The sequence below is a fragment of the Passer montanus genome, unplaced genomic scaffold (genome assembly GCF_014805655.1).
Source record: "Passer montanus isolate IOZ18808 unplaced genomic scaffold, ASM1480565v1 scaffold61, whole genome shotgun sequence".
In the NCBI taxonomy this organism is placed as follows: Eukaryota; Metazoa; Chordata; class Aves; order Passeriformes; family Passeridae; genus Passer; species Passer montanus.
Window position 1 is genome coordinate 4567784 of NW_024371149.1, and position 12848 is coordinate 4580631.

The 12848-nt window shown below is 46.5% G+C and overlaps 1 protein-coding gene across 5 annotated transcripts in view; it reads left to right on the forward strand.

Moving 5' to 3' along the window:
- The first annotated feature begins 497 nt into the window (after positions 1-497).
- Positions 498-12848, forward strand: part of LOC120510917 — a 31362-nt gene continuing 19011 nt past the window's right edge. For 2 of the 5 annotated variants that reach the window (XM_039727283.1, XM_039727282.1), the window contains exons 1-2: positions 498-706; positions 10562-11412. In XM_039727283.1, coding sequence (XP_039583217.1) covers positions 658-706; positions 10562-11412 — 900 coding nt within the window. In that variant the 5' untranslated portion in view covers positions 498-657. The other 3 variants (XM_039727284.1, XM_039727285.1, XM_039727286.1) reach the window with 3 other exon arrangements.

A 12848-nucleotide genomic window follows, 5' to 3' on the forward strand; every position in this document is an offset into this window, starting at 1 on the left:
TGCCCAGAGCATCCCAGAACACTTCACGCCTGCTTGCATGTTTGGAGTTCACTCCAGTATGGTGACAGTGCAAATCTGCCCATGGGAGCTTGCACCCAGGACAGTCCTGACACTTCCTTCTCACCCCTCTTACCCATAGCCTGCAGCACCAGTGATAACCAAGGCAGTTTTCCACTATGAACACATAACATGCAATTTAAATAGAGAACAAGAAAAAACACGAAAAGAAAAAAAACTCTACTCTGCTATTTTACTCTCTCTCCTCCCCACCCTAAACATTCCAGCCTTCCCTGCCACTAGAGAGGGGAGTTGTTTATTGATATTATGCAAGTACTGAAATATTTTTCTTTTTCTTCCCTGCTGTCCATTTTTCCCGCTCACTCCCTCTCTTCCCTTGCAAAGGTAGTTCAAACCCCTCCAGTCATCTCGGCTTATCAGCCACAGGAGATACATTCCTCTGGGCTGCTCCCTTTATAAGTCACTGCTGGCCGGGCGCCCGCCCGCAGCCTGCGCGCCGGCAGCGCTGCCGCTCCGCGCTGCCCCGCCATGCCCTAGCCGGGCCCGCCGGGGGCCGCGCACAGCTCGGGGAGGCTCGGCAGCGATGGCACCCCCGCCCCCGCGCCCCGCCCGCCCCTGAGGGCGGCTGCTGCCGCCGGGATGTTCAGCTGGCATCGGAGCTTCACCCTGGGAGCGCCCTGGAGGAGAGGTGAGTCGGCCTCCCCGCCGGGGCCAGCCAACACCTCCCCAAACCCGCACCCCCGCCACCCCTTTCCTTCCCCTCGGTGGCCCCGCAGACGATACTTAGGACAAGCCCATCCCGGCCCGCCCTGCTCCCGGGCCCCGCGCCGCTGCCGGCCCGGCCCCATGCTGCGCTCGCTGCTCTCCGGCTGCCTCTGTCCCCTCGCAGGTAAGGCTGCCCGAGCCGCGGCCCCTCTGCCCCGGGGCCGGCGGGGCAAAGATCGCCCTTAAGAAACCGGCTTCATTTCCTCTTAAAATGGGCTTATTTCGCCTTGGTAAGCGTGGCAAAGCTCGGGAGAGAGGAGCAGGGCAGGCGGGAGCACTGTGGCTCCGAGCGGTCCGCGCTGCCGAGGGACCGGCACCCACCGGAGCGGCTGCTCCCGGCACCTCCGTGAGGCGGGTGGGCTGCCCTCCGCCCGGCGCTGCGGGGCCACGGGCATCGGCTCGCTTCCTAGGCTAGCCTATCCAGTCAGACTAGTGTACCCAACACGGATTGTCGCGGCTTCGAAAGGTTGTACTTGCTCCCGCCCGTGCAGGTGAGGTGACCCTGGCAAGAAAGGCAGCTACAGTCCTGCAGCTGATCACCTATAACTTTTAAAGCCTGTTGTGCAAACAAATTATGTGGTCTCAGTAAGCCTCTTCCAGGCATAATGGGGTCCCTATATTTTGTGCCTTAGCCAGAGTTGCAGGCGTTGAGATCACAAGCCCCATGTAGCAGAATTCTCTTGGCATCCCTGTTTACCACTCAGCTTGGCTTGTGGCAGCTGTAAACGAGATCGGCAGGTTCTGTCTCATTGGCACGGCTGCACGGGGCTGGTTTGCTTGGCATAGAGGTGGCTACAGAGTTTGTCGGAGCATAAATACGGCGTGCAGTGCAACAGCAGGATGGTAAAAACGTTGCAAACCCATGTGTTTGGGGTGGTAATACCTCCTGGGGTCCTGACTTTCCGTCCTTATGCCAAACTCCTGTTTCCTTGGAGCACTGTAGCAATTGCTCCCATGGAGTCATCAGAGCTGACATTCTTGGGCATCCAAGCAGAGAACCATCAGGTACTCTCTGCTTGGATTGTGCTTCCCAACTGTCCTGGTCTGGGGCAGCTACTTAGAGCTCCGTGTGAGCTGGAGCCTCTGTGAGGTGCCCCAGCAGGTAAGTGTTAAGTGCTGCTGCCAGCAAGACTGCTGAAGCAGGTTACTCTGCCTGGGCTCAGTCTGGAAACTGCTACCCAATGACACAAAGGGCTCTAGAGCACTGCTGCTGAGAGAACATGCCAGCATCCCCATAGGATGTGGAGGGTGTTTGAGGAGTGTTTTACATTATGGTGGAAACTGCTCCTTTTTGCCCTGGATGTAATTTGACCACCATTATATCTATATCTTGTTTCTTCCAAGATATATAGTGCAAACCTGATGGCAGGGTTAGGAGGTGAAAGGAAGCTTGCTCTTCCACGTGGAAGAGTCTCTCGCCACCCAGACATGGCAGTATTTTTAATAGGGTAGGTGAAAGCTTTGGTGGGGGAACAGTTATTCTACAGAGCACTGAGGGATCAAAAAGAGGTTCAGCTAGAATTTATCCAAATAAGAAACAGCAACATCACTCTCTAATCATTTCAGCTAGGAAATGGAAGAGTCCCTCGCCACCCAGACACGGCAGTATTTTTAATAGGGTAGGTGAAAGCTTTGGTGGGGGAACAGTTATCCTACAGAGCACTGAGGGATCAAAAAGAGGTTCAGCTAGAATTTATCCAAATAAGAAACAGCAACATCACTCTCTAATCATTTCAGCTAGGAAAAAGACACCAAATATTATGCATGTCCTGATTTGGATGCCATCTGTATTAAGAAATAGCATTCTTGGCTCTTGTTCTCACTGCAACTATAAAAGATTTCAGACATGCCAGAGTATGGTTATGCCTGTCCAGTGCTACCTTGTTTGAGCAGAAGCAGCTCACCAGGGTTTTATCAAGGGACAGCAATGACTGCTCATGAAGAATGGCTTAACAGCGACCTTTCTAATACCATTCTCGAGTTCCTTTTGCTTCAGTTGAAGCACTGGTGTCTAAATGGCCTTGGTCTTTGGGGCTATTGAACAGTTGTTTATCCAAGCTTATTATAGGCAATAAAACCTGAATTACTACATACCTGTCATCCCTGGGGGGCACGTTCCATCCTTGCAAAGGGCCTCCAGGCTCCTAGTTAATTTCTGGCTGAATAATCCATGAGGCAGCCTGCAGATCAGATGTACAAGGAAAAGATCTAAATTAGACAATTTTGCCAATGTGTGGTATATTTGTTTCTATTGTTTTAATTTTCTGCTCAGGCATATCACTGAGTTATGTGCTAAATAACCTTTTGCTGTTATAGAGGGCTGCTCATCAAAGCACTGTTTCCTTTATTTAAGGTTTTGAACATTTCTCTTGGAGGAACATGTGGGGATTTTCAAGGAGAAGGATTTGCAGGTCTTTAGTGGCAGCTGTCATCTCCCTGACAAAATCTCACAAATAAGACCCATAGGTGATTGTGGGGGCTGAACCTCTTTCCTCCCCCAGCCCTCAGGACTGGTTACATTGCAGAGTAGGGAGGACTTGGGCACTAATCCTTGTGCACCAAAATTATCCCTGGCCAGGTTTTCCCCCGGGGTCATAGATACAAAGAAATAAGTTGCAGTGTAAATGCAGAAAGAGTGGGAACTTTAGCCGGTGCAATGAACAGGGTCAGGTGTTGGTCTAAAAACTGGTGACTGCCAGCCTACACAAGTAACTGATAAACCAGGTGGTCTGAGGGACCTGCTGTGCCCCGGGACTTTCTGCCAGAGGTCACTAATCTATCAGACCTGTCGTTTGGTTTCAAAAACTTCACAGGTCACTTGGAATGAATAAGCGCAAGCTGTAAAAGTGTCAAGTGGCCTCTCTACTTGGAAATCCATTTCCTCTTTAGTTCACCCAACTATATCAATCAGTAAACAATCAATCAATCTCCCTCTCATTCCTCCTCAAATGCTTGAAAAGACCTATAATTAGCTCCTCTTTTCTAAAACATAGATACTAAAGCAATGAATGTCTCCTCAGAGAGTCTCAGTCAGAGTCCTTGAACCCTGTTATCTTTTTCTCGGCATCTACTTTATATGGATTTATCATTACCAGCTGCACCTGTGGGGACCTATAACACTTCAGGTCACATTACATTACCAAACTACGATCCTAAGGAACTTCACACACTCAACTAACATTGAGACTCTAGAGACCACCCTGCAGCCAAAGGATCTAAGTACTTTGTGCTTTTTGTTCAAGGACTATCTAAAATCTCAGCTTCATCATAACTATTCCTATGCATTCAACATTTTGAGCAAATCAAATTGTATATGTATGCTCATGAAATCCACGTGCACTTCACTTCTCCAGCTGGATAAATTGAAGTTTAGAGAATCGGATCTATTGTGCAAATACTGTTACAACACGGCAGCACGTTCCCCTGCAAATGTGAATTTTTCAGTCACAACTCCAGAAAACCCCTCAAAACAACAAGCAAACCAAACAAAATAAAACAACGAAAATGACACGGCAGCATGTTCCCCTGCAATGAATTTTTCAGTCACAACTCCAGAAAACCCCCCAAAACAACAAGCAAACCAAACAAAATAAAACAACGAAAATCCCGATCTTTCTTCTGACAGTGATTTTCATGCCTTCACAAGTTTCTGCTGTTGTAGGTAGAAGTTGTAATTGGTGCACTGAAGACTACAGACCCTGTAATAAACTTTCTGTATAAATTGTTCAGTTTGTGATTATCCTAATTATTTAGGAGAAGCTTTGTTCAGCCCAAGATCTGGCAGCACACTCCGCATGCTGCTTAAAAAGCATTGGGGAAGGCAGATAGTGTGCAGACTTTTGGTGACAAGTAGAACCTCTGCTATTGCCAGGACTGTGATCAACAGTCCAGTAAAGGTCCAGGTAGGGATCAGGAGATCCCCACCCTGTGGAAATCCATGGCAAAGCTGTGTGGAGATAGACTTTGCTCACAGAAGGTCAGTTGGTAGTGGTTACTGATTTTTTTGGGGTGGGGACTTTGTTTGTTGGGTTGGTTTGGGGTTTTTGGAAGCGTAAGGGTAATTCAGTTCTCATGAGCACTGAGGCCCTGTCCGTGCAAGGCCTGCCTGAGCCCACGGGGCCGTGCTGGGGACAGCTCTGCCCAGCCCGGGAGGTGACACGGCCGCCGCGGGCCCTGCGTGGGGGCTGCTGAGGAGGTGCCAGCACGGCCCCAGCGCCCGACCCCACCCTTCAGCACACGTGGGGGAAAAGTCATCAGCAAAAAATGCCTATTGTTTCAGAAAGGAAGTGACCCCTTCTCTCTTAAATGCTGGGAAATTGAGATCTCATCATTGGTGAGAAAAAAAACCACCTCTTCGAAATGAAAGGGAAATACCACCTGAGCCGTCCTGCCAGCAGTGCTAGAGAATGTGGCACAGTGACAAAACTAAGGGAGTCTTTACGGGAAGGAAGGAAGGAAAATGAGGGAATGCAAGGACTGAATGGGAGAGGCAGCCTTTCATTTCTAGGTCATGGGTCTGACTGCAGTGCACTAGTCACTGCTGTCTAGAGATTCTTCAAAAGGTGACAATCATCTCCTAGTCTGTTACTTGGAGGCCACAGCCCCATCACAGAACCAGTCCTGCATGGCAGGGTTTCATCCTTGGTGCAGCTGGAGCCAGAGAGGAGTTGCTAGGCAGGCTGTGTCCTCTATAGGATGCTGAAAAACCTTTTCTGGCACTTTGCATGTGCACCTTCCTCCTGTACTCAGGGCTAACCAGAATGGTAGGAGTGCTGTGGTTTGACTTTGGTCTTCCTTTGCAGGGCAGCTGTGCCAAGTCCCTGCTACTCCAACAGCCCAAGTCATTGGTGATACCCTTTAAGTTTGGTGGAACAGTAAAATTGGAAAGTACTGGCCTTATGAACTGCAGTGTGTAGGATGCTGCATGTCTTGTGGCATGTGTGGCACACAGTAGCAGGGAGAGGAAGAGATTCTCCGAGTATCTCTGGGCTGTTCATCCTGTACAAGCCTGCCAGCACCACCCACTGTGGATGGGCTCACTGTGCACATGGACCTTGCAGCAGTTCTAGGGACAAGCAGAAGGGTGCCATGGCTCTACTTCTGCTATCCTTTGTAAGACAGTGGTGGATGGAGACAAGCAAAACTTTGGCTCCAGTTGTGCCATGTTTAACAGAGATTCTCCCCATGCCAAGTAGCCTAAAAATCAGGATGAACATTTTGAGACAACAGGTGGGCAGAGACTGGAAAGGAAGAGAGCAGCAAAGGGCATGGTATGGCTCTCTATGCCAGTATCAGCACTCATTCCACTGCCAGCCTGGCCTCCTCCTGTCCACCACTGCTGCCATTAGTTGCATACATCAGAAAACCATGTGCTATGATACTTAAGTCAGTGTATCAGAGGCCATTGACCCTCTCAGGGATGTGGCAGAGCTTAACAGGTCTTGCACTGAAGGAATTGCCAGTGAAACACAACTTTGAGTCACAGGCATAGACAGAAGAAAGAAAAAAAAAATCAGACATGAGTTTCAGTACTTTGGAGCATGGGGATTTGGATATAGGCTTTAGTTTGGTTTACTAGAAAGGTGGGAGCTTTTGCAATAATTGGGCTTGAGCAGGATTGGAAATGTGAAGGAGTTTTTCCTGGGTAGTTGTTTGAGTTAATCTCGTGCATCCAATTCCCGTGGGATAAATAAATTGCTTAAAAGTAATTTTATATTTAGGTATCTGCCCTCCTTCTCGTGGTCAGTGATCTCTGTACTAATACATTAGGCTGAATACTGGCAGCTGCTAGTTATTGTGCAACTGGAAAAATAACTTAAGACTTAAAAGTTCCAAGAAAGTGAAGCCTTGGGTCAGGAGATGATTGGGGGGGTATTTACCTTTGAAAGATTTAAGTTTCTCTATTAGGCTCTGCTAACTGCAACAGAGAAATATCCTAAAAAGCAATTCAAACGTGATGTAAAGTTCTAGAGACTTAGGTGGGACACATCTGCTCCTTCCACTCCCTACCAGTTACCCTCAGGTAGTTCACTGTCACCACCTCCTTGTAAGCTGGGAAGCAGTCTGATTCTCCAGCTTTACAGACACAGGAAACCCAGCTTCCCAAGGCTACACATGATCACTTACCACCAGTCAGAGGCATATATTTCAATTCAGGGAACCCTGTATACCTCTAGGGTGATTACAGAGCCATAAAACTCTTTGGAAGTGCTACTGGGCAAGTAGCACAAGCTACCCTGAGACAATGTTTGGCCTGGGCACACATGTTGAATATGCTTCAGGAACCCATACTGATTCTGAAGCAAGCACATGAGATTCACTCCTTCCCTGGCTGCCACACCAGCGTACCAGCCAGCTTCCTAAAAACTACAGCATTTGCTATCTTACCCCCACTGCAGAGGGGTGTGGAAAACCAGTCCATGGGACAAGAAACAAACAACAACAACAAAAATCTTGGCTGAATTCCCAGGAACATCAGTGTCAACCTGGCTGGCCTCCAGCACAATTAAATACATCTTACCATTATTAATGCCACCGTTCAGCTCTCTGGAGTTCTTCACACCTCCTTTCAGAAGCCGCTGTGCAGGACTGTTTGAAGCCATGCCCCTGCAGTATACTTCTTCCAGTGCCAACCAGGCAGGAGTTATCCCTTCCTTGCTTGCTTGCTTTACTCAGTGCCCCGGTATTGCTGAACAAAGCAGTTACAGGCCAAATCCTCAGCCAAAATTAGCTGACACAGTTCTGTTAAGGGCCCTGGAAATTAGTTAATTTATAGCAGCTGAGGGCCTGGGTCGCCTTTTTTTTTTTTTCTTCCCTCAATTACTCAGATGAGCTTTAATTGCACCATTCTGGTGTTTGCTAGCAAAATGCTTGAAGGAGCTGAGTGTTTTTGTATGCCTCTTTCAAGACGTGTAGCAGGAACAATCTGCTTCTTAGAAGCCCCATGGTTTAGACTATAATCCTGTTAACAGAGAATAAGAGGAGAGACTGTTCTGTCGGTGAGGTGCAGCAAGAATAACTTGAGTTTCAGGTCACTGCCTTAATCATTGGAGATCTTTCTGCTATAGCACAGATAACCTCACTGACCAAGGGAAAGTATTATTAAATGAATGAGGATGAGGTACCTACACCTGAGTGTGTTGCAAAATCCTGTTTTCCTTTGCCAGTATTCTGGTCTTGTGGTAGGGGAATGATAACATTTTGCCTTATCACAGGGTGTTGGAAGAATAAATCAGAAATGGTCTGTGGTTTGCAGGACCTGACAGTGCTGAGAGCAATGGTTTGCAGCCTAGAACAGATAAACAATTTTTGTAAAACATGTTGCTAGTGACCACAGTAAGGGGAGAGAGAGCAAAGAACTGTTGTTGGCATCAAGGCGGCCATCCCACAGAGGGTCAAAGATTTCATCTTATTTTCTATTCTTTCTACTCCAGCCAAACCTTGTTCACATTGCAGCTTTTGTAGTCCTAAAAGATATGCAGTAAGGCATCTGACATCTCCTTCTGTAAGTAGCAAGGCCTCATTTTAATATGCTGCTTCCTGATTTTAGACAAAGCAATATTTGTGTAGGCCAGGGTGAAACCAGTTAAGCAAGAAAAAACAGGGGCAGATTGAAAGAAGTGAGAGAATTTCCAGTCAAAGGAAAGCATGGCATGATTAATAAGTGAGAACAATCAGTCTGTGGGAAAAAACTACCGTTGCATATAGTAATTCCAGGTAAGAGTGACAGCTGTATGGTTTGTTCATAAAAGTAACTGCAGGAATGCAACTGCTCTCCTCCTGACTCTTGGTGGTTTTGTTGGGCAGCTGGAGTAGTGGTGCCATCAGAAGAACCTGTAAGCCTTGTATTTTTCATGCAGATACAACGTTTTGTGTCTGGCTGCCAAGAGGTGTTTGCAGCTGAGCAGGTAGATCCTCTTGACTCCAAATCAAAGTGACTCAGTTCCACCTCCTCCTTCCAAGACCTGGCACCCAGCTCCCTCTTTGAGCTGATGTTTTGCTGTATGTAAAGCTGCAAACCAGTCACCCTATTCCTTGTCCTCAGATCAGGGTCCCTCATACATATCCCAAAAGTGAAAGAGTAACAACAGAGCCTAACACAGGCAGCTTCTGATGAGCTTTCCTGGGTAATGTCTTTTTCTTGTCCCCCATCACAGCAACATCCTGGTGTTGTATTGCTGAGGTCTGGCACTGACTGTCCCAAACATGGCTCTTTGCACTGGGAAGATGCCTGTGATTCCTGCTAAGGGAGGCAGTGCAATTCTGTATATGATAAACAATTCTTATATAAGGGGTATCAGCACTACGTACCATACAAAGCCTATCAGATTATTTATCACTGACTGCCCTTTATAAAAATCCAGTGTAAAATATTAAATCAGTGGGTGTCTATGAACAGCAAAGGGCATATTTCAGTGGTATGCCAGGAAATTCTCAAGATCAAATGAAGGGAATTCAAAGTAGAAAATAATCCATGTAAGAGTTAGCTTGGCCTTAATGAGTAAAAGTCTCCCTTATCTAAGTACCTTGCAGAAAGCAAGCTGGATGAGGTAAAGATGGGTTATTTCTGAAACAGGGAGCTTCTGGGTTACCACAAAGGAGAACTGCACAGCAGAGGTCTCCCTCATCCACTCACTGCTGGTGGGGTGGATCCCAGGCTTTCCTGCCCACGTAGGGACATTTACATTACTGGGGGTGAGTTTGTGAAGCTGCTGCTGGTCTGATTCAGGCAAAAAGAAAGAGGAGAGGGGAATGAGGTAGAAAGTAAGACATCCAGAAAAGTGTATGCTCTGTAGTCCTCTTAGGCACTCTGGGTTGGGCACTAAGAGAAAAGATACCAGGGAAAGTGAAGATTTGTTCTGCATCAATTCTTGGTTCCAAATCCACAAAGATAGGTATTTGGAGCTGAGATTTGCAGTTTGCTAAAAGGTAGACGCAGAACTTTCATACTGGCTTTTATATCATCATGTTCCAAATGTTTGCACTATGAAATTATATTCAGAAAAACAGTAAGAAAAACCTGGGAGCAGATCTTTGACCCCTGAAGATCAACCTTTCACCCAGAGATTGTTCTATCACATTACTGTGTAAAATAATTGTGACTTGAAAACAAGTCTTCTTTGTCTGTGTGCAAAAGCTCTTGAGCAAGGCTGCCCCCATCTCTTTTGTCTTTACAAATAAGGTAGGAGCTCAATTAAAGACATTACTTCATAGCTAAAACCATACAGGGAGTGAAAAAGATCTACAGTGCTTTTTACACTTGCTTTTGTAATCAGAACTTGATTTTTGTCACATGTATGTGAGCAGAGAATACCAAAGAATTTTCAAATTGCTTGTTGAAAACCAAAATTCACTTAAGTCTGTGGGAAGAGTAATTTCATTTTACTCTTCTTTCTGCTGGTTCAGAATACATTTATTTGGAAAAAAATATTTGAGCCTTAAATTAATGTCTGTCAGGCTGAAAGAACATGTACATCTCTCCATCTGTATGCAGATAATTACAAAAAAGTTGCCTGCCTACATATGTTGTTTTCTACCTATCTATTAAATCAGAATTGTGCTTTTATAAGCCCCCCTGGAGGACTCTGAAGCTCTGAAACACAAGCCTTTTGTTGCAGCAAAGCCCACCAGAAAGCTTCATATAGCTCAAGAAAAACAAATTAGGGCTGTTCCACTCTACCACCTTGGTATAGGCAGTTTTACATTCCACATCCCCCAGGGCATGCATTAGATACTGAGTTTTGTAGCCTCCTGTGACCTTCTTCTTGTTTCTTTTCAGCAGGTAAAAAGAGCCCACCTGCTGAGGACAAGGTCGTGTTAACACACATGAAGATACTGAGCAATGAAGGAATTCAAAACCCAGGGTTAATCCCAGAGGCTCCAGCTGACACAGCCTGCACAGAGCAGTCCCATCTTCCCGGTGCCAGTGTCCCACCAGACTGCCTGGGAAGCCCAGACGCCGCAGGCGCAGCTCCAGACTGTGCGGATGGCCCGGCAAGCAGTGACCACGTAGCCACCCTGCCTGACCTCAGCGCCTTCGAGTCCAAGTGCCGGCTTCACAGATTCTCCAAATTCGAATCTGAGGACTCGGGGGTTGAGTTGCCAAGCGGTGCTAATTCTCCATCCACACCCACGGGCTCAGAGAAGAGCTTTGTGCTTCAGAGCAGAGACTCATTTTGTGACTCGGGTGTGCTTAGCACCTCTTCTTCTCCAGAAATTGACCATCAGTTAATGAGAACATGTAAAGAACATGCCAGAAATGTTAGCCTACAAGATCCAGAGAGCAAAAAGCAAGCTGATTACTATAGTCAGGAGGCAGATGCTGTGCAGGATCCTACAGCTTCCCTTGAAGACTTCAATGACCCTCAGGAAGAAAGTCCTGATGATCATTTTTACCAGGATGACAAGCAGTCATCTCCAGAAAAGGAACCTACCACAGAGATGGACCTTTCCAGGGAAAACACTCTTTCCACCCCAGGTCCCGTAGAAGAGCCAAAGACAATTGCTGACAATTTTTCAGAGAATTTTGGCAGCATGCAAGACCTTCAGATCCATGAACACCAGCTGAAGAAGTACCCCACAAGTGATAGTCTGGATGAATACATGGATGAATGCTGTAGGCTGAGTGAGGTGAGAAACACCTGAACTGTATCTTAAATTTATGCCTGTCCAAACACCCCTGTTTCATGTCCTGTTTGTCACAAATTAGACATATCTGAGTGAGTTTAGAATATCTCCCCTGAAACTTGTAAGCAGCAGAAAATAGTAATTGATTTTTAAGGTTTCTTTTCATGTGAGTAAAATTCTGAATTAATTTGTCAATATCTGGTCTGGGAAAGGATGAAAAATGACTCATTGAGATCTAGTGTTTCTAAAAGCTCTAGATGAGAGGATATACTTGATTCTGGTCTCAAAAATGAAGATTATCAAGATAAGTCATCATTCTCTGATACATGGGGTGGGGGTCAGAACATAGGTTTATTTTCAAGACCAGGTTATTCCTGTCTCTGGGAATAGCTGACTTGCTTTTGGGACACTGAGATTTGTAAGGAACTTGTCTAAGGGTTAATTCATTTCTGTCCAGGCCTGTTGTGCCCTGTTGAGTCAACTGTCTCAAATAATGCACAAGCAGGGAGCTAATTCACAAATTCAGATTTTTGTCGGGCTGGAGTTGGAGATACTGTTTTAACTTGCCAGCATAGCTGTGATGGACCAAACTGCAATGACCTAATTTCAGCAGGTTGTCCCACTCCTTACTCCCTGCCACTGACAAGAGAATAAAAAGCCCTTCTGTGCACCTTCTCCTATAGCAGCTGCTGTTAAAGCTCCCCCCAGTTCTTTGCCTGAAGCCTCATGCTGTTGAAGTGAGGACAGATCACTGCCTTGCCTGCACGCTGCAGTGGGTTCCAGGAACCAGCAAAGCAAAGATCTCAGTGGAGACCTGATTCTTGACAGAGAGACAGACCAAAGAGTCCCATGAGCAAAGGGATAGAAAAAGGAGAAAGGCAGACTAGGTGAAAAAAACCAAAACACACAAAAGCATTAAATGGTGCCTATCGGGGATTTTTTTGCGGGGTGCTCATTGTGGTAATAGTGATTAATTGGAATTGGAGATGGGTGGGAGGAAGCCAAGTAACAAGTGATGTGTGCTGTGCAAATAATTTAACCATGACCTCGCTGCGCTGAACAATCGGGCATTGGACTTCCTTTCCAGCATGCCAAACCCTCTTGAGCAGTGAGGAAGGTCAGAGATGTCTTATCTCTGTCAACATTGCATATCAAGGCAGTACAAGCAACACACAACCCATCTGAGCAGTGTTTTCCTCCCCAGAGCTATTTCACACATGGCAGAAGACAGATGTCTAATTTGCACAGATCCCAAACAGATCTGGCCATTTGACAGAGAGATCAAGAAAGGATGAGAGCAGCAGAATCTGACCATAAGGAGACTTCATAAAAAGTTACCTAAGTTCTCTGTTGCACTCTGGAGAGTTTGCACCCAGATGTGGTCTTGTCTGACAGCTCTGTATGCCTGTGAAATTCCTTTAAATCCTTAGCGAAATGGA